The sequence below is a fragment of the Cetorhinus maximus genome, chromosome 12, assembly GCF_964194155.1.
Source record: "Cetorhinus maximus chromosome 12, sCetMax3.hap1.1, whole genome shotgun sequence".
NCBI lineage: Eukaryota > Metazoa > Chordata > Chondrichthyes > Lamniformes > Cetorhinidae > Cetorhinus > Cetorhinus maximus.
Genome location: NC_135890.1, coordinates 121,624,476 through 121,651,971, shown reverse-complemented (window position 1 = coordinate 121,651,971; position 27,496 = coordinate 121,624,476). Strand labels below are relative to the sequence as shown.

Genomic DNA, 27,496 nt, shown 5'->3' with positions numbered 1-27,496 from the left:
AACCATGACCATTTAGAAGGACAAGGGCAGCAGATAGACGGGAACACCACCACCTGGAAGTTCCCCTCCAAGTCACTCACTATCCTGATTTGGAAATATATCGCCGTTCCTTCACTGTCGCTGGGTCAAAATCCTGGAACTGCCTCCCTAACAGCACTGTGGGTGTACCTACACCACATGGACTGCAGCGGTTCAAGAAGGCAGCTCACCATCACTTTTTTCAAGGGAAACTAGGGATGGGTAATAAATGCTGGCCCAGCCAACGATACCCACACCCCATGAATGAATAAAAAAATGTTCGGTAACCGGGAGAGTAAAACGTTCAGGATTAAGACACACGTACTCACTCCTTTCCTTACCCTTTCAACAGCAAAACCTGCAAAAAGGTTACATGTACACATTGAGATTATGTGACCAATGACTCAGCCTATTACTCATTAATTGATTTACTGATCAGAAATAGAATTAACTAAACCTGGATCCCCAGTTGACCTAGACTGTGGCTAGTGGCTGGTCTATTAGGACAAGCACTGCCCTGGTCTAATTGGATATTCCTGTTCCTTAAACCTCCAGCCTTAACACAAGATGCTCCACAGATTGTGAAATAAATGTTTGGACTGTAAGAACAATTTTATCTCTCCATTGCAAATGGATTTCAGCCAATGCTGACAGTTTGCTGAATGAAAAATACCGGATGGATTGCTACTTCAAGAGAATGAAATCCAATTTCTTAACTGCGTTAAGTTGTTACCTTCTTTGATTCCATAGGAATGGTTGACTAAGTTTGGGTACCTACCTCCTCCAGACCCTGTTACTGGACAACTTCAAACCCAAGAAGCATTAACAAAGGCCATTAAAGCCATGCAGAAATTTGGGGGCCTTGAAATTAATGGAGTAATAGGTACGTGCTGTTATTTTCAAAGCCAAATTGGCATTTCAAATAATCGTTTTTTAACTTACATTTTTCAATCAGTAATTTTGACTCAGTCCAACAGCGCACAGAATGAGCAGTGTTGTTCCAGATCAATGCCAGCCAATAGGAATCTCTGGATAGTCACAATGTGACAAAGGTGACACAGTTTTAGTTAGAGTAATTTTAAAACGCTGCACACCCAGTACAGGTAAATGTACTCCACCCGTGGGCATTTTCTGAACAAACGCCTCCCAGATTCAGTAACCAACAAAGTAAAACACTGCTAACAATCAAAATGAAGTCTTCCTTTCCTCTCACCGGCAAATGCGCAAATAGTCATTTCGTAGTACAGAACTTGAGTTTTGCTGAAAAAAGAGACATGCTGTCAAAGCTTTTTGTCTTGTACTCATCAGGACAGATTTGCAAGAATACCAAATCTCAAAGGGAACAACAATTTATACTGCATGGGAAGAAGGTGCTGATTGGTTGGCAAGTGGATTCTGCTTGGTAGAGGCATTGCTTTGGAGGATGCATCAAGGAACAGCTAACTGCCAAGCTGTTTTTTTAAAATTCAAGCCAGGCAAGTCGACCATGATTGGTCAAGGCTTTGCCATAGCGAAATGTCTGTCTCCCAAGCTTTTGTTTAATTGAGAAAGGTTAGATAGTCAGTGGCTAATATTTAAGGAACAAATGTATGCATTGCAAAAGCTATACATTCCTTTCTGGCACTAAAACACAACAGGAAAAGTGGCCCAACCATGGGCTAACAAAAGAAATTAAGGATAGTATTAGATCCAAAGAGGAGTTATATAAAGTTGCTAGAAAAAGTAGCAAGCCTGAGGATTGGGAGCAATTTAGAATTCAGCAAAGAAGGACCAAAAGATTGATTAAGAGGGGAAAAGTAGAGTATGAGAGTAAACTTGCAAAGAACATAAAAGCGGACTGTAAAAGCTTCTATTAGTGTGTAGAAAGAAAAAGATTAGTGAAGACAAATGTAGGTCCCTTACAGTCCGAAACGGGAGAATTGATAATAGAGAACAAGGATTGCAGAAATAATGGAAGAGATTAGGTCTTTTTCTTCAAAAAAAGAGACTTCAAGGTGACCTGATAGAGGTCTTTAAATTGATGAATGCGTTGGAGATGTGGAGAAATGTTTCCAATTGTGGGAGTATCAAAAACTAGGGACCTTTAGGGCATTAAGAAGAAATTTCTTAACTCAGAGAATGGCTACAACAGTGCTCCCCAAACGTCTTCCCACTGTGACCCCATTTTAATGCTTGAAAATTGGTGTGACCTAGAGTGAAAGCAGGAGGGGTGGGGGAAACATAGGTTGTTGAGTGGGGTTAGGGGAATTATTAAGGTCAGGGGTGGGGGCAGTTGTTGAGTGGAGGCCAATGATTCTGTCCATGCCATTTTAATTACTCTGATGAGGCCTTGGATCTAAGAATTGTGTACCATGTAATGGAGCCTCAGTGCCGATCCCGGGAACGTCCCATCAGAGTCTCTGCTCAACAGTTGCCATTGCTCCTTCAGAGCTCATGACCCCAAATGATCATCTCGTGACCCCCATTGAGAAACCCCTAGGTTAGAATGTTGAACTCCCTACCACAGGGAGTGGTTGAACAAAAAAAGCTAAGAAGCTTTCAAAAGGAAACTAGATGAGTACATGAGAGAAAAGGGGATAGAAAGATACGCTGAAAAGCTGAGATCGGTCAGCTGGAGTGGGAGGAAGTCTTGTGTGGAGCATAAACACCATCTAGGACAAGTTGGATCAAATGGCCTGTTTCTGTGGTGTTTATTCTAAGCATCTATCTTGTGAAGTTGGGAGTCATCACTTTATTGCTGCATAGAATCCAATAGTTAAACAGTTTAAAACTCAGGCTCTGGGCAGAATTTAGCCCTTGGCCCCGCCCCCAAATCGCCGACGGGAAAATCCTGGTCTCTGTCGCACATCTGTATTCACAGTATCTTAAATGGTTCTTAGTCCCTTTTCTAGAATGACCCTCAATGTTTACCCAGTTTACAATACTCTATTGCAAAATTCACAACAGCCTTCCTATTGGGAGATGCTTTCCATCACTACGTACATGTTTAATTATTGGTACACTTCAATAAAAATCTTGTGTTTTACGTTTCAAAACCAAGGGGCAGAATCGTCCCAGATTTGCAATAAGTGCGGTAATGGGCGGGAAAAAATTCATTTTACCCGCTGGCCACAATGGGGGGGTTTTTCACGCCGTATTGTCCCATTCCCGCCTCATTGGTTATGCAGTCACAGGAAACACACTGTCTCGCTGGTGGACGGCCTCTGATTTTCCCACCACACTGTTATCTCACCACTTCCTCACGCTGGGCGCCGTATTTAAACTGCAGCCGCCCACACACTTTTTAATGTTGCAGCCCAGGAAGGCACCGGAGAAGACATGGGCCCAAAAGCCAAGAATAGTGCAGCCACCCTCTCCCCGATTCAGTGACACATCCCTGGGACGTTTTATGAATACCATGGAGGCCCACCACTATGTCCTCTACCCCAACTCTGACTGCAGGAGGCCGGTCAGTCTCACCACTCCAGCTTGGGAGGTGTGGAGAGGTGGTCAGTGCCAATGCTGCACAGAAGAGGTTGGCCATCCAGTGCAGAAAATGGATGAATGATCTCATCCGTGCCGCCAGGGTAAGACAACCATCTCATCACTCTAAACTCACACACTCAAGCCCATCACACATTCACTAGCATCTCACTCACTGCCAGCTCAAGGGACATCACCACTCACTCTCTCACACACACCCTCACATCGCCATCTGGCCTCATCTCCTCTGGAGGCTGCCTCCTCAGCCCTCACTGTCTTGAGGCCACTTGCACAGATCAGCAAGTGCCCCCCACACACACCCTGGGATACCCCCCTTCCCCAGTACAGCCCTCGCCCTGCAGCCTCTTCCCTTGTCTGAGGCCACTTCTCCCTCTTCACTAAGCAAGCCCTAGCCCTGCAGCCATTGGAAAGCCACCCCTGCCTTACAGCTGGTCTGGTGGGTAGAGACCCGCCCGTGAGTCCCCCTGAAAGTGATGTGGTGCTGCCTGTGAAGCCTGGAGCTGATGGCCGTGAGTGCTGCCTGAAGCAAGGTAGGGAAACAAACCTCGAAGTCCCGAGTGAAGTGCAGCTCACCAGGTACACGTCGCTTATGTTCAGTTGTGAAACATATCGGTGTGATTGCACGCTGACGTGCCCACATCATCCAGCGTGGGTGGGGGGGGATGAATCAGGTGAGCAGGGCTTATAATGAGCTGCTAAAGTATTGAAATTAGGTTCCCGATGTGCAGCGACAGAAAACACTGCCCGACATTGACGGGTGGAGCAAACTGATTTCACGATGGCGTAAAACCAATTTTTGGCCTTCTTGCCATATTGTTTCCCACCCACCACCCCCCCCACCCCTCCCCCACCCCACCCACCCCCCCCATTATAACACCCGATGCCAACAGGGCCAGAAAATTCCGGCCAGCACATCCTGCTTTGATTTTGCTACCGACTCTTTCCATTCCCTTTTCCCCTTCCTTCCTCCATCTCTTTATTCTCGTTACCATACCCCCTTTCTCTCCTCCCTCCCCTTCCCCCCCATTCATTTTTCGCCTCTATATAGAACCTGGCAGCACAGAAGGAGACCATTCAGCCCATCATGCCTGTGTCGCCATTCTTCTGGCTTTCCGTTAGTGGAATTATCATGGGAGAGGCAGTGGTTGAAACCTTTGGTGAAGGGACTTAAGTGCAACGAAAGTTCACTCACCCTGTTCATTTATGTTGTTCCTGTGTGAAAAAGCAATTGGCTTGTTTGAATTGTAGACCGAGCCACATTGACGCTAATGAAGACACCTCGTTGCTCACTGCCTGATATCGCCGAAGCAGAAATAAGCAGGAGGAAAAGATCTGTCCGGCTTGGAACTAAATGGAATAAGAGAAATATATCCTGGAGGTAATCATCAATCATTTCATTGCATCCTCATATTTGAGATTATTAATGGACAGTTGTGAAAAGATGAAAGCTGCTTCAGTTAATCTGATGTAAAATTTATTGGCAATAGCACTTTAGGAACAAGGCTACTTGCTTGGAGGAATGTAATATATTTAAGTGCTATAAGTAATTTCACTCTTTCTTATTACAAATGATGCTTGTCCAGTTACTTGCTTTGTTTTTTTTTTCCATTGCTCATACCACTTAATCAGATCTCTTTCTCCTGCTAAGTCATTTGGAAGTGACAATTTAAAGTCCTCTGTCCAGAGATGGGTGCTCGCAGGTTGTGGAATTTTTTTTTGTCCTGATCCCCGCCTTGCCCAGATTCAGTTGTGCCCGCCTGGAAGAGGTCAGTCTTTCCCCATTAGGATTCAGAGGGATGATAAAGAGCGAGTCCCTGCAAGCGAGGAGCAAAAACACTTTCTGGCAGCAGCCTCATGGTGGGCTGTGCAGCCACAAAACTATGGGAATGGGAGCTTGTGCAGGAACCTTAAAGGAAGGAAGGTGATTACGTAAAAGTGTGTAGGGGTAGAATGTAAAATGTGTTGACATTAACATGGTCAACATTGCATAAAGTCAGCCTTGGCTCAATGGATTGCACACTGGCCTCTGAATCATGAGGTTGTATGTCCCACTCCAGAGACTTGAGCCACATGATCCAGTCTGACACCCCGGAGCAGCACTGTGGGAGTGCTGCACTGTTGGAGGTGCTGCCTTCTGGATGAGATGTGAAACAGAGGCCCTGTCTTCCCTCTCAGTTGGATGTAAGAGTTCCTGTGATAATTATTTGAAGAAGAGCAGGTGGGTTTTCTCTGGTCAAAGCAAAATACTGCGGATGCTGGAAATCTGAACGAGAAACAGAAAATGCTGGAAAAGCTCAGCAGGTTTGACAGTATCTGTGGAGAGAGAAACAGAGTTAACGCTTCAAGTCGGTTTGAAGAGTCATACGGACTCGAAACGTTAACTCTGTTTCTCGCTCCACAGATGCTGTCAGACCTGCTGAGCTTTTCCAGCATTTTCTGTTTTTCTTTGAGTTTTCCCTGGTGTCTTGGTCAATATTTGTCATTCAATCAGCATCACGAAAACACTTAATCATCATATTGTGATTGGTGGGAGCTTGCTATGCACAAATTGGCTGCCGTGTTTCCTACATTATAACAGCAACTACAATTGAAAAATACTTCATCAGCTGTAAAGTGTTTAGGGACACCCTGGGGTTGTGAAAGGTGCTGTTAAAATGAAAGTCTTTCTTTATCATATATATGTCTAGCTTCTTCTTGACAACAACAACTCGTACTTCTATAGCACCTTCAAAATAATCACCAAACAAAGTTTGACACTAAGCCACATAAGGAGGTATTAGGACAGGTGACCAAAACCTTGGTCAAAGAGGTAGGTTTTAAGGAATGCTTTAAAGGAGGGAAAAGATGTTTAGAGAGGGAATGCCAGAGTTTAGACCCCTGTTGTTGAAGGCATAGCCGCCAGTGGTGGAGCAATGGAAATCAGGGGATTCTGAAGCGGCACGAATTAGAGGAACGCAGAGATCTGAGGGTTCTAGGGCAAGAGAGAGGCTGCAGTGATCTACACTGCATGGAATAACAATTACAGAAACTACTTTAACAACCCAATGCCACTCAAATTTTAGCTGCCATTGACATGTCCTTTAGTTTTATTTGATTGTTGGTGGAATACAGGAATTTTTGCAATCCCCAGAAGCAGGGAGATCATTATTGGATATTGGAGATTGGGATGCTGGTGCCCGCATCGTGTAATGTTATTGTTTGATACACTACTTATCACCCTGAACAGTGAGGTGCATCAATCTTCACTACAATAAATATTGATAACTGACTGCTTTATTAACAAGCAAGGAACTGTCCTTTAGTCAGCTCCAGTTTTTTTACTGATTAAACTTTCAGCGGTGATATCAGGTACTGACGCCTTTTAGTGAATGTCAAGATGTTGGAGCTAGCTGACAGCTGAATCTTCTTCATAAGGAACGAGAAAAGACAATCAAATTTTCACTTGGGCCTGGATTTTGAACCAAATTTATAGGGAAAGGAAGAGGCCATTCGACCCCCCCCATGCCTGTTGACCACCATTCAATTAGAATATGCCTGATCTGTAACTCAGATCCGTTTACCCACCTTTATTCCATATCCCTTAATATCCTTACCCAATAAAAATCTACCCATCAATCAAATACAATTGACATCCAAGATTAACCGGCTTTTGAGGGTGTGTACTCCAAATTTCCACTCCCCCATTTTGTGAAGATCTGCTTCCTGACATCCTCCCTGAATGGACTGGCTCTAATTTTAAGGTTATGCCCCCTTGACCTGGACTCCCCCACCAGAGGAAATAGTTTCGATGATTTTAATGAAATGGATTTTCCTCTATCTACCCAATCGAGGAATATCCGCCTCTTGTTCCACTTTATTTTGTGAAGCAGCTCGATTAATGAAAATACGAAGAGAAATATTTCTAGCTCTGCCTTTTTGGTCCTGACTCATAACGGATGAGGTGTCCTCGGGGGCTGGGAACTCGGTACTTTACACAACCTTCATGCAGTTGATGATTGACAGAAGTGCCAGAAGGCAATATGAGGAAAATGTTCTTACACAGTCAATGGTTAGAATCAGGAATGTGCTACCTGAGAGTGTTGGGGAGGCAGAGTCAATTCTGCCCTTTCAAAGGGGAATTGGAAAAGCACCTCAAAGGAAAAAAAATGTTGCAGAGCATGGGTAAAGGATGGGGGAATGGCACGAGGTGATTTGATCTTCTAGATAGCTGGCACAGATATGACAGGCTGAATGGCCTTCTCCTGTGCTGTAACTATTTTATGATTTTATGCATCTGTTCCCTGGCAGACAACTGAAGCACAGCATCGCAGCTAAATACAATCTGTCCTCACCCGGTGCCCAGACATGTGCCTCTCTTCATTCATTTTCACTGGCAAATAGGAGTGATAATCATCCCCAGCTCCCCAGACCACAGCGTCAAGATGAATCACAAAACCTCAGCTATTGCCCTGATTGAGATTGACTAATTCTTCACCAGCAAGGGATAAGACCCAGCACTTCCTATCCCAAATGGTGCCTTTATCCATTGAGAATCGTACGGCAAGAATGGAGGCCTTTCAGCCCATCGTGTCTGTGCCGGCTCTTTGAAAGAGTTATCCAATTAGTCCCTCTCCCCTGTTCTTTCCCCGTAGCGGTGCAAATTTTTCCTTTTAGGAACATAGGAACAGGAGTAGGCCATTCAGCCCATCGAGCCTGCTCTGCCACTCAGTACGATCATGGCTGATCGAACACTTCAATGTCTTTTACCCACACTGTCCCCAAAACCCTTTACGTTATTGTTAATCAGAAATCTATCAACCTCTACCTTAAACATACTCAATGACTGAGCTTCCACAGCCCTCTGGGGTAGAGAATTCCAAAGATTCACAACCCTCTGAGTACAGAAATTTCTCCTCATCTCGGTCCTAAGTGGCTTCCCCCTTATTTTGAAATTGTGTCCCCTGGTTCTAGACTCCCCAACCAGGAGAAACATCTTACCTGCATCGACCCTGCCCATTCCTTTAAGTATTTTGTAGATTTCAATGAGATCACCTCTCATTCTTTGAAACTTTAGAGAATACAGGCCCAGATTCCCCAATCCCTCTTCCTAGGACAGTCCCAGGAACAAGTCTGGTGAACCTTCGTTGCACTCCCTCTATGGCAATAATATCCTTTCTGAGGTAAGGGGACCAAAGTGTTTATCCAGATCCATTTTGAAAGCTACTATTGAATCTGCTTCCACCGCACTTATGAGTAGTGCGTTCCAGTTCACAGTAACTCACGGCATCAAAAACATCCTCCTCATCTCTGGAGGAGAGTCATAGGGGCTCGAAACGTTAATTCTGCTCCTCTCTCCACAGATGCTGTCAGACCAGCTGAGGTTAGCTAGCATTTTCTGTTTTTATTTCAGATTTCCAGCAGCCACAGTATTTTGCTTTTATCTCCTCATCCCCGCCCCCTCTGGGTTCTATTGCCAAATGCCTTCAATCTGTGTCCCTCTGGTTAATGACCCTCCTACCACTGGAAACAGTTTTTCCTTACTTACTCTATCAAAACCCACCCACAGTTCTGAACACGTCAGGTAAATCTCCCCTTAACCAACTCCTGCTGTCAGAACAATGCCGGCTTCTCCAGTCTCTCCACATAACCGAAGACCTAATTTCGGATAAATCTCCCCTCACCCTGCCCGAGGCCCTTTGTGAAGCAAAAACAGAAACAGAAATACCTGGAAAAACTCAGCAGGTCTGGCAGCATCGGCGGAGGAGAGCACAGTTGACGTTTCGAGTCCTCATGACCCTTCAACAGCTCTCCTCCGCCGATGCTGCCAGACCTGCTGAGCTTTTCCAGGTATTTCTGTTTCTGTTTTTGTTTTGGATTTCCAGCATCCGCAGTTTTTTGCTTTTAGCCCTTTGTGAAGCTCTTTATGCGGGAGAGATAAATTGGGACAAAAAGGCGTGACTGCCTTGTTTTATTAAAATGTTGTTCATGGATATCATTGAGAAGTAGTTACAGTTTGCAGTGATGAATGGTCAGTCTTGCCACACCTGCTTTCCGCCAGTGTAGCCCCAGAATAAGCTACTGACATTTTAATCTTAATGCAAATGTCAGTTTCTAAAATCATTATCGCTTTTCAGCTAAAACTTAAAAGACCATAGTATCACATAGTGTTTCCAGTGACATGAACAAGTGATTGAGTGCACTATTGTCACTCATTAGCAGTAATGAGGTTAAGGCTTACAGATTGTCTTTATCATCTGCAGAGTCAGGACATTTCCTAAGTCCTCCCATTTAGGCCACGACACCATTCGGGCCCTTATGTATTACGCCCTGAAGGTTTGGAGTGACATCGCACCGCTCAACTTCCATGAGGTGGCGGGGGACAACGCGGATATTCTCATTGATTTCCCAAAGTCGCATCACAACGACCATTACCCCTTCGATGGGCCAGGGGGAGCTGTCGCTCACGCCTTCTTCCCGGGGGACAATCCGATTGCAGGAGATGTCCATTTTGATGACGATGAGAATTGGACATTCCGATCTTCAGGTACTTCCAAATGTTAGAGCCAGGGGCACAGGAGGTGTTTTAAGATGTCAGTGCAGGGCGCAGTGAGTAGCACCTACACCTCTCAGCCAGGAGGTTACTGGGGACAAGTCGCCACTCCAGACAGCTGAGCACAAAATCCAGCCTGATACTTTCAGTGCCAGTACTGAGGGAGCGCTGCACTGTCAGAGGGTCAGTACTGAGGGAGTGCTGCACTGTCGGAGGGTCAGTACTGAGGGAGTGCTGCACTGTCGGAGGGTCAGTACTCAGGGAATGCTGCACTGTCAGAGGGTCAGTACTGAGGGAGTGCTGCACTGTCGGAGGGCCAGTACTCAGGGAATGCTGCACTGTCGGAGGGTCAGTACTGAGGGAGTGCTGCACTGTCAGAGGGTCAGTACTGAGGGAGTGCTGCACTGTGGAGGGTCAGTACTGAGGGAATGCTGCACTGTCGGAGGGTCAGTACTGAGGGAGTGCTGCACTGTTGGAGGGTCAGTACTGAGGGAGTGCTGCACTGTGGAGGGTCAGTACTGAGGGAATGCTGCACTGTCGGAGGGTCAGTACTGAGGGAGTGCTGCACTGTTGGAGGGTCAGTACTGAGGGAGTGCTGCACTGTTGGAGGGTCAGTACTGAGGGAATGCTGCACTGTCAGAAGGTCAGTGTTGAGGGAGTGCTGCACTGTCGGAGGGTCAGTACTGAGGGAATACTGCACTGTCAGAAGGTCAGTACTGAGGGAGTGCCGCACTGTCAGAGGATTAGTACTGAGGGAGTGCTGCATTGTCAGAGGATCAGTACTGAGGGAGTGCTGCATTGTCAGAGGATTAGTACTGAGGGAGTGCTGCATTGTCAGAGGATTAGTACTGAGGGAGTGCTGCATTGTCAGAGGATTAGTACTGAGGGAGTGCTGCATTGTCAGAGGATCAGTACTGAGGGAGTGCTGCATTGTCAGAGGATCAGTACTGAGGGAGTGCTGCATTGTTAGAGGATCAGTGCTGAGGGAGTGCTGCATTGTCAGAAGATTAGTACTGAGGGAGTGCTGCATTGTCAGAGGATCAGTACTCTTCTCCTTAGAGCAGAGAAAGTTAAGAGGAAGTTTGATGGATACTCCCACATCATGAATAAATTCACCCGAGTGAGTAAGGAGAAACTAAAGAGTCGGTAACCAGAGGTCTTGGAGTTTATGTGGTTGGCAAAAGAATGAGGGGTGTCATGGAGAAACACTTTCTTACATAGCATCGTTGTTGTGATCTGGAATTCACTGCCTGTGAGGGTGGTGGAAGCAGATTCAAGGATAAATTTCAAAGGCAATTTGGATAAATGCATGAAGGGAAAGAAATCGCGGAGCTATGGGGAAAGAACAGGCGGAGAGTGGGAATAATTAGATAGCTCTTGTATAGCTGCCTCCTGTGAGTCATTCTATGATTCTGATTCCATAATCACTACACTACAGCACAGCCTTTTTAATATTTTTAATATCGGCAGTTTAAATGATTACAGCGGTGAAAGGTTAAATATGAAGAGTTAAAGGGCTGCATCAACCCTCGGTTACCAAAGTGTCATCGATAGCGCTAACTGGAGCAACATCTCAACCATAATCTAATTAAGGAGTTCAGACCCTGTCAGACCTGGCGAGGGGATTATCAGCAGCATCAGAACACTCACCAGAAACAACACATTAGTATTCTTCTCATGGATTGTCACATTACAGGCAGAAACTGTATTGTGGAAATTATGGCCAATCATCCTTGTATGCTTTATAATCAAGCAACACAGAAGGAGGCCCATCCTGTCTGTACCAGCCCTCTGAAAGAGCCATCCATTTAGTCCCACTCCCCCACTCCTGCTCGGTTATATTTTTCCCCTTCGAGTATTTGTCCAATCCCCCCACCTTTTGTAAGTTATTATTGAACCTGCTTCCACTGCCCCTTTCAGGCAGCGGACTCCAGATCACAACCACTCACTGAGAATTCTCCTCATCCCTTCCCCCTAATTCTCTTGCCGGAATGTGCAGTTGATGCAGTCATTATATTTGGGTAATTCTTCAGGCCTGACCTTTCACAGATGAAATGGTCCAAATTATCAGAAATACATTGGTGTCGGAAATAAATTGGTGCATTGACTCCATGAGTACCAGGTAAAGCAGGAGAGACCTTTACTTGAATCTCTGAGGAAATCTGCTCAGGTGCAGGTGTCTCTTTTGTTAGAAGGCATTGCCAGCAAGATGAGAAATCTATTAAAAACACATAAAATCTATCTGCTCAGCCCCTGGCTAAAGAAGGCATTTAAACGTAACACACTAAGGTTGATGTTTAACAGGGTCCTATTGCCGCACACACGGAGGGTTATTTACAATTCAGTTATATTGCTTTCTTGTTTGTCTGTTTGCATCGTACACCTGTTTAACATTTATTAACCTTGTAAGAGGTATTCAGGAAGATTGATGTGAATAGGGCATACAGGGGGTGAGAGGGTTTAATGGGCACGGCATTCTGCTCTGAGGGGTGATGCTGCCCTCACGGCCATTGCAATGTTTACTCCCAGGCTTCAGGAGGCAGCGTAGCTCTTCAAAATAATCAAAAAGGCTAATGGAATGAGGTGAGAGTGACTGCCCTTGACATCAAGGCCGCATTTGACCGAGTGGGGCATCAAGGAGCCCTAGCAAAACTGGAGTCAATGGGAATTGGGGGAAAACTCTCCGCTGGTTGGAGTCATACCGAGCACAAAGGAAGGTGGCTGTGGTTGTTGGAGGTCAATCATCTCAGCTCCAGGACATCACTGCAGGAGTTCCTCAGGGTAGTGTCCTCGGCCCAACCATCTTCAGCTGCTTCATCAGGGACCTTCCCTCCATCATAAGGTTAGAAATGGGGATGTTCGCTGATGATTGCACAATGTTCAGCACCATTCGCGACTCCTCAGATACTGAAGCAGTCCATGTCCAAATGCAACAAGACCTGGACAACATCCAGGCTTGGGCTGACAAGTGGCAAGTAACATTCGTGCTGCACAAGTGCCAGGCAATGATCATCTCCAACAAGAGAGAATCTAACCCCCTTGACATTCAATGGCATTACCATCACTGAATCCCCCACTATCACCATCCTGGGGGTTACCATTGACCAGAAACTGAACTGGACTAGCCATATAAATACTGTGGCAACAAGAGCAGGTCATGGGCTAGGAATCCATTGGCAAGCAACTCACCTCCTGACTCCCCAAAGCCTGACCACCATCTACAAGGCACAAGTCAGGCGTGCAATGCAATACTTTCCACTTGCCTGGATGAGTGCAGCTCCAATAACAAGAAGCTGGACACCATCCATGAAAAAGCAGCCCACTTAGAATCTTCAGTTCAGAGCCAGACTAATCAGGAGCGAAGTTAGGAAACATTTCTTCACACAAAGGGTGGCAGAATTTTGGAACTGTCTCCCCCAAAGAGCAGTAGATGCTGGGGCTCAATTAATCATTGTAAATCTGAGATTGGTAGAGTTTTGCTAAATAAGGACTTTGGAGATATGAAGCTAAGGCAGGTGGATGGAGTCAGGATCTCACTGAATGCTGGAATAGGCTCAAGGGGCTGAATGGCCTCCTCCTGTTCCTTCATCACGGGCAGTCGAAGGCCTCACTAAAATGCGGAGGTCACGGTCTGATGACATCGTTCAAACCCCAGAATAGTTTTAACTCTGCACCATGCATCTTCCACCCAGTGTAGCCTCCCCAGAAAGGGGAGCTGCCAATCTGGAAGAGGGCCAAGTAGACGGGAGGACTTTGTTTGCTCATTGGACAGGAGCAAGCAGTCCGGTAACTTCACCACCACATTACCAACCCCATATCGTCGTTAGTGGTTACGCAGTAGGCTCAGCAATCCCATCTTCTTGCAAAGTGTGCTGGCATCTCTGTTCATGAGGCAAGCAAACATCTTCAAATTTATTTGCAGTAACAAAAATAACAACCACTCGCATTAATATAATGCCTTTAAAATAGTAAAATATACCAAGGTGCTTCACAGGGATTATCTAACAAAATTTGACACTGAGCCACATAGGGAGATACTTGGACAAGTGACCAGCGGCTTGGTCAAAGAGATAGTTTTAAAGAGCATCTTAAAAGAGGAGAGAAAGACGGAATGGTTTCAGGTGGAGAATTCCAGAACTTGGGACTGAGGCAGCTGAAGACAGGGCTGCCAATGGTGGAGCAATTAAAATCAGGAATGTGCATGAGGTCAGGATTGGAGGAACGCAGAGATCTCAGAGGGTTGTGGGGCTGGAGGAGGTCACAGAGATAGGGAGAGGCGAGGCTATGGAGGGATTTGAAAACACGGATGAGAACGATAATGATGATGGATGATCTATCAGCCAGTTTGAGAAGGTGTCTTTCTTTCTTACAGATCCTCGTGAGATGGACCTGTTTGCTGTAGCTGTCCATGAATTTGGCCACGCCATTGGACTGTCTCATTCCTCAGCTAATGAATCCATAATGAGACCTTATTACCTGGGCCCTGTGGGTGACCCTCTCCAGTATCACCTGCCTTATGATGACCGATTGAGAATCTGGCAGATATATGGTTCGAACTCTATCCTGTCAAACCTTTCTTCCATTTATTCACTTGGGATCCAGTGGAAACAGAGAGTATTGATTCATTCAATTGCAAATTAGATTGATTTCTTTTAGAAATCACATTTTGGGATCGAGTACAGAGTAATTTGAGACCTGATGTGCGGTGAGTGGAGTAGGTTGGGGAGGAATGCTGACTTTGGACATATGGTTCCCAAAGTTCTCCCCCACTCTGGGTTTCCCTCATCTTATGTCCGGCTCTGTTGTTGAGTCAGATAGGGATTGATCCCCGTGACTGGTCAATAACTCCATTATCAATGTATCATGTGATTATCAGGACAGGACAAGGTGAACTAGAGGGATCTTGGTCTTTCTTAGTCTAACAATTTCTGTGTTCCTAGCTTGAGTTGCACTGGGTTACACACAGGCTTCAGGAAAACTTCCTCAATAAACACCAGCATATTATTCCAGCTAAAAATCACCTCAGCAGCATTCTCTCCCTGTCACTGTTGTCGTTAATTTAACGATGAGCCTGAACTTGATGTACTTGACCAGCTGAGTTCTTATGTGAAAAGATTTATGATTTCTCTGGACTAATCAATCATTGCAAGAATTTAATAAAAATCAAACTGTCTGGAAGAATGCATTTGATTTCCAGCTGTGTTCTTCTTGTGAACAACCTTTACATCTGCCTAACAGGAATATATCACTTGTGACTGCCTTTGATATTAAAAGCTTAGATTTAAACCGTTCTGTATTCCTTTGTTTTGAATGAAGATGAATTGTGACGGGAATTGGCTTCACGTTCATCTGCCTGGATAAAAGTAGCAGCACCTCCTCCCCAAAGATCCTGGTCACCGATCAGGTCCCTCTGATCACATGTGGTGCAAATGATGTTTTCTTGAAGACTGAAAGCCCATCGTTAATTTGTGATGGAAGTCAGACCACCCAGCCCCGGCAGAACGCAAGGCTGGGGAGATTTTTAACTCCTTTGGTCCTGGCCACAGCTGGTGGGAATTGTGTCACTGTTGGGAATAAGGAGTGTGGAGGCCAAGTTGGTGAGGCGGGGTCAGACCTCATGTGACCCATGGTTGCCAGAGAACTAAAGTGCAGATTGGGGTGGTGGGGTGGTGGGCTGGCTAGTTACTGAGGCAGCAATGGGGACAGAGTGGGAGAGGCCCACATTGTCCTGCTCCAACTTCGACCTCATGGGCTGCAGTGGTTCATGAACAACAACAACAACAACAACTTCTATTTATATGGTGTCTTTAATGCTATAAAGTGTGGCAAAGTGCTCCACAGAGGTGTTAAAACAAAACATGGCAACAAGGAGATAATAGGGCAGAAGGTGAAAAGCTTGGTCAAAGTGGTATGTTTTAGAGAATGTCTTAGAGGAGGAAAGTGAGGTAGAGAGGCCGAGAGGTGTATGGAGGCAATTCTAGAGCTTAAGCCCCAGGCAGCTGAAAGTATGGCTGCCAATGATGGAGATTAAAATTGTGGATGCTCTAGAGGCTGAAATTGGGAGAGTGCAGAGACCTCAGAGGGTTATGGGGTTGGAGGAGATTACAGAGATGGAAAGGGGGCAAAGCCATGGAGTGATTTGAAAACAAGGTTAAGAATTTTAAAATCAAGGCATTGCTTAACCAGGAGCCAGGAGTATGGGTCAGCGAGCACAGGGCTGATAGGGGAAGGGTATTTGATGCAAATCACAGGTGGCGGAGATTTGAATGACCTCACTTTTATGGAGGGTAGAATGTAGAGGCCTGGCTAGGAGTGTTTTTGATTAATTGCGTCTCAAGATAATGAAGGCACAATTGAGGAGTTCAGCAGCAGGTGAACTGAGGCTGGGGCGGAGATGGGTGATGTTACAGAGGTAAAGCAGTCTTAGTGAAGATGTGGAAATGTGATTGGCAGTTCATCTTGGGGTCAAGTATGACACTAAAGTTGTGAACAATCTGGTTCGGCCTTGGACGTTTGCCAGGGAGACGGTAGAATCAGTGGCGAGGGAGCAGAGTTTATGGCGGGGACTGAAGGCAGTCGTTTCAGTCTTCCCAATATCTAATTGCAGGAAATGCACTGGATGTCGAATCAGTAAAAGGAGACTTGCCACCACCTTCTCAAGGGTAACTAGAAAAATGACACATTTTTTAAAAAAAACTTTTAAAATGCTTTTACATTAAACCTTCCTGTGCCTCAGCTTTCACTGACAGACTGGAGACGGTCAATGTGTTAGACACTGTCCACCCCTACTCTTTCCCTTCAACCCCCCTGAATGCGGGGTGATGGAGGGAGTGCTTAGAAAAAAATCCCTGTTTGTTGAATAACAAATTACCCCAATTGGAAACCACTCCGCAGACTTGAGCACATGATCTAGGCTCCCACTCCCAGTCCCAGTGCAGGACTGAGGGAGTGCTGCACTGTCAGAGGGTCAGGACTGAGGGAGTGCTGCACTGTCAGGGGTGCTGCCTTCCAGGTGAGGCATCCAAGCAGCCCTGTTTGCCCTCTTGGGTTACTGCAAAAGATCTCATCGGCACCATTTTGTGGAAGATCAGAGTTCACCCAGTGTTGTGGCTGATACTCAGCCTCCCCTTTCAACCAATGTCAGCAGAAATAGAATCACTTGTCATTTGCCTGTCTGTCTGTCTGTGGGATCTTGCTGTGCATGGATTCGCTGATCTAATTGCTGACATAACAGTGACTGCACTTCATATGTAATTTATTGACCGTGAAATGCTTCAGGGCATCCTGAGGATACTGTATAGATTTGAGAAAATGGATGTAATACACACCAATTTCCACCTTCAATCCACAGGATAACCCGAATTATTTAATGCATTTTCTGAAATGTGGGCACTGTTGTTCCACAGGCAGGTGTGACAGACAGATTTTGCACAGCAAGTTCGCACCAACAGCAAAAGAGATGTGGCCAATTCATCTGTTTCAGTGATGCTGATAGAGAAATAAACATTGGCCCAGACTACTGGGGAGAAAACCTCTCCTCTTTTTCAAATAGTGACCATGGGATCCTTTCCATTCACCTGAGAGGGCAGATGGGTTTTTGGTTCAGTGTTTTATCTGCAAGAAGACATTCCCAACAGCACAGCACTCCCACAGTACTGACCCTCTGACAGTGCAGTGCTCCCTCAGTACTGACCCTCTGACAGTGCAGTGCTCCCTCAGTACTGACCCTCTGACAGTGCAGTGCTCCCTCAGTACTGACCCTCTGACAGTGCAGTGCTCCCTCAGTACTGACCCTCTAACAATGCAGCACTCCCTCAGTACTGACCCTCTAACAATGCAGCACTCCCTCAGTACTGACCCTCTGACAGTGCAGTGCTCCCTCAGTACTGACCCTCTGACAGTGCAGTGCTCCCTCAGTACTGACCCTCTAACAATGCAGCACTCCCTCAGTACTGACCCTCTAACAATGCAGCACTCCCTCAGTACTGACCCTCTGACAGTGCAGTGCTCCCTCAGTACTGACCCTCTAACAATGCAGCACTCCCTCAGTACTGACCCTCTGACAGTGCAGCGCTCCCTCAGTACTGACCCTCTGACAGTGCAGTGCTCCCTCCGTACTGACCCTCTAACAATGCAGCGCTTCCTCAGTACTGACCCTCTGACAGTGCAGCACTCCCTCAGCACTGACCTTCCAACATTGCTGCACTACCTTAGTATTGACCTTCTGACAGTGCAGCACTCTCTCAGCACTGACCCTCCGACAGTGCAGCACTCCCTCAGTACTGCCCCTCTGACAGTGCAGCACTCCCTCAGTACTGCCCCTCCGACAGTGCAACACTCCCTCAGTACTGACCCTCCGACAGTGCAGTGCTCCCTCAGTACTGCTCCTCTGACAGTGCAGCACTCCCTCAGTACTGCTCCTCTGACAGTGCAGCACTCCCTCATTACCGACCCTCTGACAGTACAGCACTCCCTCAGTGCTGCCCCTCTGACTGTACAGTATACCCTCAGTACTGACCCTCTGACCGTACAGTATTCCTTCAGTACTGCACTGGAGTGTCAGCCTAATTTCCTGCTCAAGTCGCTGGAGTGGGAATTGAACCCAGAACCTTTGAACTGATAGCAGCTCAAATACAACCAAATTAGTTTAACGTTCACAAAAGGTTGAATTGTTTTCCAAAGAATGGCGATAGAATGTGTTGGATTATTTCAAGGTTGTTCAGCCGACTGTCACGACAATCTTTCCTACTATTGCTCTCTGGTGTCCCCTTGAAAAACTCCAGGCAGATTCTGAAAGCTGTAGTAAATTCCCTGGGCATAAAAGAGTAAATGGTTAGTCAGTGAACTGGAAAGAATATTGCTAATTAGAAATGTCACTCGTTGATTTAATACATATGTGGAATGAAGGGAATTGCTCGGATCTAAATGAGAAACCAACCACCTTTACAGTGGGACTGAAAGATTGTATGTGTGGCTTTTTGGAGCTCCTGATTGCTCTAAACCATTCAAGTTAACCATGCAATACCAACGGGGATGAAATTAAAACCTGTTAGAAGAGACACTACATGGCCATACTTTAAAACTGGGTTTGCTTTAAATTTAATTCGGTTTTAGTCAGGATAAATGTTATCTGTTTTGTGTGGTTTTTTTTCACTGTGTTTCTTTGTGTTTCTCTCCGCGTGGAGGTATCAGAGAGTTACTGTTCCCCACCAGCCAAACCCAAATGGAAAATTCATCAGATCACCCATTGCTCCCAGAACCTCCAGAGAAGCGGCCGTCTGCTCAGTAAGTACAGAGTAGAGGCGGGGGAGAGCGCGTCAAACAATCATTTCCTCCCCACCACACTCAGTTCCCCCTCCCTGCAGCCAACTGTACTGCACGATGAGAAACCTGTGAAACCAACTTTACCCTCAGAGGGACCATCTCCCATGTTTTTTGCAAAACTAATTCCAGGAATGTGGGTGTTGATGGAATGGGAACACATTCTGCCCCCTGGTACGCTTATCCTCTGCCTTGATAAGTAGCTGAGTGGAAAGACTCTCTCTTATGCCGTTAGATGTTTGGACACTATCATTATGGCTGGGACATTGAGATTTGATGTGAATGAACAATGTTTCTTGCTCAGGTTCTTTCTGTCCATTGATTTAATCAATCCCAGGTTGCTGTTTGCCAGATGGGCCCACTCCATTGACCCGAACTAACTTCAGAGGTCACAAAGAGTCAGCTACTCTGTTTGTAATATGTGCCAAAAATCAACCCTGTATCATGTTGGCAAGGCCAGCATTTATTGCCCTTGAGGAGGTGGTGGTGAGCTGCCTTCTTGAGCCGCTGCAGTCCATGTGGTGTAGGTACACCCACAGTGCTGTTAGGGAGGGAGTTCCAGGATTTTGACCCAGCGACAGTGAAGGAACGGCCGATATATTTCCAAGTCAGGATGGTGAGTGACTTGGAGGGGAACTTCCAGGTGGTGGTGTTCCCATCTATCTGCTGCCCTTGTCCTTCTAGATGGGAGAGGGATTGGAAGGTGCTGTCAAAGAAGTAGCCCTGTAAAATAGCAACCTTTGTTTTATGTATAATTACTTTGTGTTGATTGAGACTTGCTAAGTAAAACACAATTACTTTTCACTTACTAGTTTAACCTAGCCTTGAAGTCCAGCAATCAAAGAAAGTGATAGATTTACTGTTTCAGAGTCAATGAGCTACTCTGATGGTAACTCTATAGGCGGAATTTAATTTCCGCCCCCAAGACAAGTTTAGATGCTGGGGGGCATATTATCAGGCGGAAGGGGGCTGGGTGGGGCCCCGTTTCCTTTCCGCTTCTACCCCAGTTAAGTCTGGGTGGATGGTCTATCCACCCTAATGCCAATTGAGGCCCTTAAGTGGGCAATTAATGCTCAGTTAAGGTCCTCATCCCACCGCAGCAGGTATTGAACCAGCAGCAGGGAGGGCAATCACCATCCGGAGAGCCCAGACAGCCAGGCCCTGTTGTGTTCCCTTGCAGGTTCCTAGGGCTCCTTCGGTCAAAGGCACCATGTGCTTCATTGAGGAGCCCAGCGTTGGGCAAGGGCAGTGCCGGCTGAGAGCCACACCCCTGTCCCTCCTCCCAGTCAGCGAGCCCACTCCCCACTACCCCCATTCCCCGCTCACTCACCTGTGGCCTATGTCTCTCATTGATCCTGGTGGGGGCATTGCCAGCCGCTAGTAGCTCTCCCCGGTGCTGCCTGGAGAGCTCTGGTTGGCTGGCAGCTCTCGAGGGTTATATTTGCACCCCCTGGGTCCCTGGTTGGCACGCGGAGCTCTGATCAGCTATCCAGCAACCGGGCAAGGCCCCTGTCACCTGGGCTCAATTCTCTGCTGTGTTTCCCTCTCCCACAGTCGGTTGGCCAACTCTGGCTGGATGTATTCCTGAAGGTTGACCTCCCCGCTCCAGCTAGCCCATCCTCAGGTTCTCAGTATTGGTCACCCAACATGTCCATCTTCGTGACACCCTACCCTCCACAGCTGATTGGAAAAGGAACGGACTCTTTAGTAAATTAATTCCTTGATCCTTGACTGTCAGTCAAACAGACATTTTTTCTACGATGTAGAAGTGTTCAACGATTTTTTTTTACTGCCTCTGCTTTTGAATCTTGCTGAAAAGAGAGACCTGTTGCTGCAGTTTATCATTTTGCACTCGTCAGGACTAATACAAGAAGGGCCAAGTTTCAAACAATCACAACAATTTAATACCACAGGAGAAAAGGCTAAGGTGTGTCACCTTGCCAACCAATCAGTATCCCTTTCTCCTTTACTATAAATTGTTGTGACCCTTTGAAATTTGGCATTCTTGCATTTGTCCTGATGAGTGAATGATGAAAAGCTTCAGCAACATGTCTCCCCTTTCAGCAATGTTCAAGTTTTGTACCAACAAGCGAATGCTTCTGATTTTCCTTCCTGAACTTTGCTCATGACAGTGCCCCAGAGATTAATTTTCAATTCCTGGAGACTCCAGACCAATCCTGGAGGGTCTGTAACTCCTACTCCACAGGTGCTGAGTGTTTGCCAGCACTTTCTGTTTGAATGAAAAGTGAATCTCTTGTGGAGATTCTGCACAATTACTGGTTGGTGTATAAAGAAAGATATGTTTCTGATCTGATTCCATTCTCTCACAGGCCTAGAACTGACGTTCCTGACAGATGCAATACCAACTTTGATGCAGTGGCTCAGATCAGGGGAGAAGCTTTCTTCTTCAAAGGTAAGGATTGTAATTCACTATTTAACTCCTCTTGCTGCGAGATTGTGTGAGCAATTACGGTAATCCAATACCGATATTCTCGCCCGCATCTTACCCCTCACCTCCTGGCTATAGTGGTTTTTGGATGCTGATTAATATTCCCATTCATACCCACCCGACCATCTGCTTCTGGTCACATTCACCTTGAGCATCATGTCCAGTTCTCGTCAGTCTCATGTAAAGCACTGTGTCCAATTCTGGTCAGTCCCCACCTTGAGCACCATGTCCGGTTCTGATCAGTCCCCACCTTGAGCACCATGTCCAGCTCTGGTCAGTCCCCACCTTGAGCACCATGTCCAGCTCTGGTCAGTCTCCACCTTGAGCACCATGTCCAGTTCTGGTCAGTCTCCACCTTGAGCACCATGTCCGGTTCTGATCAGTCCCCACCTTGAGCACCATGTCCAGCTCTGGTCAGTCTCCACCTTGAGCACCATGTCCGGTTCTGATCAGTCCCCACCTTGAGCACCATGTCCAGCTCTGGTCAGTCTCCACCTTGAGCACCATGTCCGGTTCTGATCAGTCTCCACCTTGAGCACCATGTCCAGCTCTGGTCAGTCTCCACCTTGAGCACCATGTCCGGTTCTGATCAGTCCCCACCTTGAGCACCATGTCCAGCTCTGGTCAGTCTCCACCTTGAGCACCATGTCCGGTTCTGATCAGTCCCCACCTTGAGCACCATGTCCAGTTCTGGTCAGTCTCCACCTTGAGCACCATGTCCGGTTCTGATCAGTCCCCACCTTGAGCACCATGTCCAGCTCTGGTCAGTCTCCACCTTGAGCACCATGTCCAGCTCTGATCAGTCCCCACCTTGAGCCCCATGTCCAGCTCTGGTCAGTCCCCACCTTGAGCACCATGTCCAGCTCTGGTCAGTCCCCACCTTGAGCACCATGTCCAGCTCTGGTCAGTCTCCACCTTGAGCACCATGTCCGGTTCTGATCAGTCCCCACCTTGAGCACTATTTCCAGCTCTGGTCAGTCCCCACCTTGAGCACCATGTCCAGCTCTGGTCAGTCCCCACCTTGAGCACCATGTCCGGTTCTGGTCACTGAGACAGCAGAGTGACATTAAAATCCCTGAATGTGCCACATTGAGAAAATTTGAGCAGAATAAACACCGAGGAAACACTGGAGAAACTTGGGCTCCTCAGAAGAGACCTTGCGGACCAAAACAGAAAATGCTGGAAAACCTCAGCAGGCCTGGCACCATCTGTGGAGAGAGAAACTGAGTTAACGTTTCGAGCCCGTACGACCCTCCTTCAGATCTGTTACAGCATTTTCTGTCTTTGTTCTAGATTTCCAGCATCCGCAGTATTTTGCTTTTCTCTTAGGGACCTTGTGGAGGTTGACACGATATTCAACAGATCATGAAAAATGCAATTTTAAACCCTACTGCAAACTAAGATGTGCGAAAGGGATTTAGGGGGAATGAGTTACAACTTGCCAAAGGCAAATCTAAGCCCCATGACTGAATCAGCATGTAGAGGTATGTGGAGGTAAAAGGCTTGGAATTATTACAGGAACAGCTGGTGGCAGTGATGGTGAGGGAGAAGCTTATTCCTGTCTTGTGCTGTACGATGCTGCCTCACAGTGTGATATCCCATCATGTCAGGGTTCATTACGGACACGTTGCATTACGTCATTGGCAGTTTGGAACACGGTGATGCCTTGACAAATGTTCGTGGTAAGACCTGCATCCAACATTGGTGTCCTGTTAGCCCTCAGGTATAATCTACTCTTTTCAAACTGTGAGAGCAGGCAGCTGTCTCCAATTTTCCTTGCCTATTTATGTGAATATTTACAATGATAGAACGGTCAGGACTTGGACGATGAGGTATTCAGATTGTTGTTCTATAAAAAATACCAGCATTGGGCTGGAAGTGGAGACAGACTTCCCGATAGGAACTGAAACCTAACAGTACAAGATCTGACAGTCTGCTTCCAGCTAGAGAGCTGAAAGATTATTTATTTTGGAGACTGAAATAAATTGAAACTTGGCTCTGTCCAGCCAACGCAGTTTAGATAAATCATAAATATAATGCATGCCTCTTTCATTTATTTTCCACGATTTTCTATCTTCATAGAATCACAGAATCTTATAGTGCAGAAGAAGGACATTCAGCCCTTTGTGCCTGTGCTTGCTTTCTGAAACTGCTATCCCTTTCCCCACTGCCCTGTAAATTTTTTCCTTTTCAAGTATTTACCCAATTTCCTTCTGAAAGTTACTATTGAATCTGCTTCCGCCGCCCTTTCGGGCAGCGCCTTCCAGATCAAGGCTGCTCACCGCATAAAAACATGTTTCCCCTTTCCCCACTGGTTCCTTTGTCAATTAGATTAAATCTGTGTCCTTTGGTTACTAGCCGTGGGGGCGATAGTGGCGTAGTGGTATTGTCACTGGGCTAGTGATCCAGAGGTCTCCAGGCTAATGCTCTGGCAGCACAGGTTCAGAAGGCAGCTGGTGGAATTTGAATTCAGTCAATAAATCTGGGATATAAAGCAAGTCTCAGTAATGGTGACCATGAAACTATCATCGATTATTGTTAAAAAACCTATCTGGTTCACTGTTATCCTTAAGGAAATCTGCTGTCCTTACCTGGTCTGGCCTACATATGACTGTAGACCCACAGCAATGTGATTGACTCTTAACTGTCCTTTAACATGGTCTAGCAAACCACTCAATTCAAGAGCAATTAGGGATGGGTAACAAATGCTGGCCTTGCAAAGAATGTATTTAAAAATAAAACCCTCTCGCCACTGGAAATGCTTCCCCTTAAAGTACATCCACACTATTCACTTGAACCACTCCCTGTGGTAGTGAGTTCTACATTCTCACCCCTCTCTGGGAGGACAATGCCAGCTTCTCCAGCCTCTCTATATGAATGAAGTCTTTAATCCCAGGTACCATTCTGGTGAATTATTTTGCTTGAGTTTGTTGGTTGTGCTCCACTGACAATGTATCCTGTCAGCCCCTCTCACTTCTAGGTGCTTCCTTCCCTTGTCTACAACAACAACTCGCATTTATGCAGCACCCTTTAATGTAGCAAAACCCCCAAGGCACGTCACAGGAGCGATTAGCAAACAAAATTCAACAATGAGCTCGGCCAAAGAGGTAGGCTTTGAGGAGCGTCTTAAAGGTGGAAAGAGGTGGAGAGGTTTAGGGAGGGAACTCCAGAGTTTAGGGCCCAGGCAACTGGAAGCACAACTGCCAATGGTGCAATAGGGGCATAGAGTGCAAGAGCAAGCAGGTTATGCTGAGCTTATATAAGACACTAGTTAGACCTCAGCTGGAATATTGTGTACAGTTCCAAGCGCCACATTATAGGCAGGATGTGAACGCATTGGAGAGAGTGCAGAAGAGGTTTACAAGAATGATTCCGGGGATGAGAAACTTTAGCTATGGGATAGATTGGAGAGGTTGGGACTGTTCCCCTTGGAGAGGAGAGGCTAAGAGGAGATTTGATAGAGGGGTTCAAAATTATGAGGGATCTGGATAGAGTAGATAGGGAGAAACTGTTCCTACTTGTAAAAGGATCGAGAATGAGAGCGCACAGATTTAAAGGAAGCAAATATGACGTGAGAAAAAACTTTTTCACGCAGCGAGTGGTTCGGGTCTGGAATGCGCTGCCTGGAAGTGTGGTGGAGGCAGGTTCAATCGAGGCATTCAAGAGGGCATTAGATGATTATTTAAATAGAAACAATGTACAAGGGAAATGGGGAAAAGGCAGGAGAATGGCACTAGGTCATAATGCTCATTCAGAGAGTCGGTTCAGACACGATGAGGCTAATGGCCTCCTTCTGCACCACAACAATTCTGTGATTCTCTGTTACCCAACTCCATAGCAGTTACTTTATATACAATATATGGCTTAGAAACAGGCCATTCAGCCCATTGAGTCTGTGATGGCATTTATGCTTCATATGAGGCTCCTCCAACCCTACCTCAACTCATTCCATCCTTGTGGTGGCAAGTGATTGAGGTGAAGAGTATTTAAGGGGAAATTGGCCAAAGACATGAGGGAGAAAGGAATAGAAGGATGCGCTGTGAGATGAAGAGGGGGTGATAGGATGTTCGTGTGGAGCATTAACACCAGCGTGGACCAGTTAGGTTTCTGTGCTGTAGATTGTAGGTCATACTTTATAAAAGGCAGGGAGTGAGGATTGATAGGTACATTAATAGGTGTCACAGCTGAAAACAATGTCACAGCAGGCTCTGATAAAGAAAGACTTGCATTTATGTAGCACCTTTCACAACCACTGGATGTCACAAAGTACTGTACAGCCAATGAAATACCTTGAAGTGTAATCACTATTGTAATCTAGGAAGTGCGGTAGCCAATTTGATGGGCTGAATGGCCTCCTCCTCTTCCTGTGGGTGTTCGTACTCCCTTAACCCTTCACTCAATTGCCAAGGGCCAGCTCCCAATCCACTGCTGTTAAACCGATTGTGATTCATATCCTGTGCAATACTGATGTTCCTAACCACAATTCCCAAGGAATAAGCCTGGAAATGAAGCAATACATAAAAACTATTACTGAAAGATTTGACAAATGTTTGGAATGGGAAGCCATTCAACAGAATGGAGAGTGTTGTTGTGATGAATTTGATGCAGTGATATTAAACATTAAGCTTTCCAATTATGCTGTCACTGCAGCGATGCAGCATTTACCTTATTGGAGTCTCTATTTTGGTTCATAGCCCCATCTCCTGGAATAGACAATAACTGCAGGAACCAAGACTATCTCCTTGATCCAGAAATGTATTAAATAGGACATACAACAGAGTAACATTCTAAGGAATAGGTCAATGAAAGGGGAAACAGCCATCAGGAATCAATTTGTTCTGTTATGATAGAGGCCATGATGGCAATACACATCTAGCCTTTATGTAGCACCTTTAACATAGTAAACATGTCCTAAGGTGATTCATGAGAGCTTTATCGGACAGAATTTAACACTGAGCCATTAGGACTGCTTGATCAAAAAGGTAGATTTTAAGGAGCATTTTCGAGGAGGAAACAGAGGTAGAGAGATGGAGTGGTTTGGGGAGAAAATCCCAGAGTTAGGGTCTAGACAGCTGAAGTCAAGGCTGCCAGTGGTGGAGTGATTAAAATTGAGGTGCTCAAAAGGCCAAAATTGGAGGAGTGCAGAGACCTTGGAGGGTTGTAGGGGCTGGAGGAGTTTACAGAGATAGGGAGGGTTGTAGGGGCTGGAGGGGTTTACAGAGATAGGGAGAGACGTAGGGGCTGGAGGAGGTTACAGAGATAGGGAGGGTTGTAGGGGCTGGAGGAGGTTACAGGGATAAGGAGGGTTGTAGGGGCTGGAGGAGGTTACAGAGATAGGGAGGGTTGTAGGGGCTGGAGGAGGTTACAGAGATAGGGAAGGGACGAGGGCATGGAGGAGTTTGAGCCACTGCACTTTAGACTGAGAAGCTGCACTATTGGTTTTCTGCACTTGCATTCAGTTTCCTCAGTAACTTTTTGCGTTTGCTCCAATAGGGAAGTATTTCTGGCGATTGACCCGAAACAGGCATTTGGTCTCCTTTCAGCCAGCAGAGATCCAACGCTTCTGGCGCGGGTTACCTAGCAACATGGATGGCGTGGACTCTGTATATGAGCGAACTGCAGATCACAAAATAGTATTTTTCAAAGGTAAGAATTGGTGTCCATCTTCCAGAGTGTAGCAAGTTCACCTGCTTCAA

At 46.2% G+C, this 27,496-nt stretch overlaps 1 protein-coding gene across 3 annotated transcripts in view; it reads left to right on the top strand.

Moving 5' to 3' along the window:
* Nucleotides 1-774: 774 nt before the first annotated feature.
* mmp17a (matrix metallopeptidase 17a) overlaps nucleotides 775-27,496 on the top strand; it is a 45,024-nt gene continuing 18,302 nt past the window's right edge. The window contains exons 1-7 of one of the 3 annotated variants that reach the window (XM_078554547.1): nucleotides 775-901; nucleotides 4,750-4,879; nucleotides 9,741-10,024; nucleotides 14,403-14,579; nucleotides 19,216-19,315; nucleotides 21,682-21,764; nucleotides 27,294-27,446. In XM_078554547.1, the coding sequence (XP_078410673.1) occupies nucleotides 862-901; nucleotides 4,750-4,879; nucleotides 9,741-10,024; nucleotides 14,403-14,579; nucleotides 19,216-19,315; nucleotides 21,682-21,764; nucleotides 27,294-27,446 (967 nt within the window). In that variant the 5' untranslated portion in view covers nucleotides 775-861. Of the gene's footprint in view, nucleotides 902-4,726; nucleotides 4,880-9,740; nucleotides 10,025-14,402; nucleotides 14,580-19,215; nucleotides 19,316-21,681; nucleotides 21,765-27,293; nucleotides 27,447-27,496 lie in introns of all 3 variants that reach the window. The other 2 variants (XM_078554548.1, XM_078554549.1) reach the window with 2 other exon arrangements.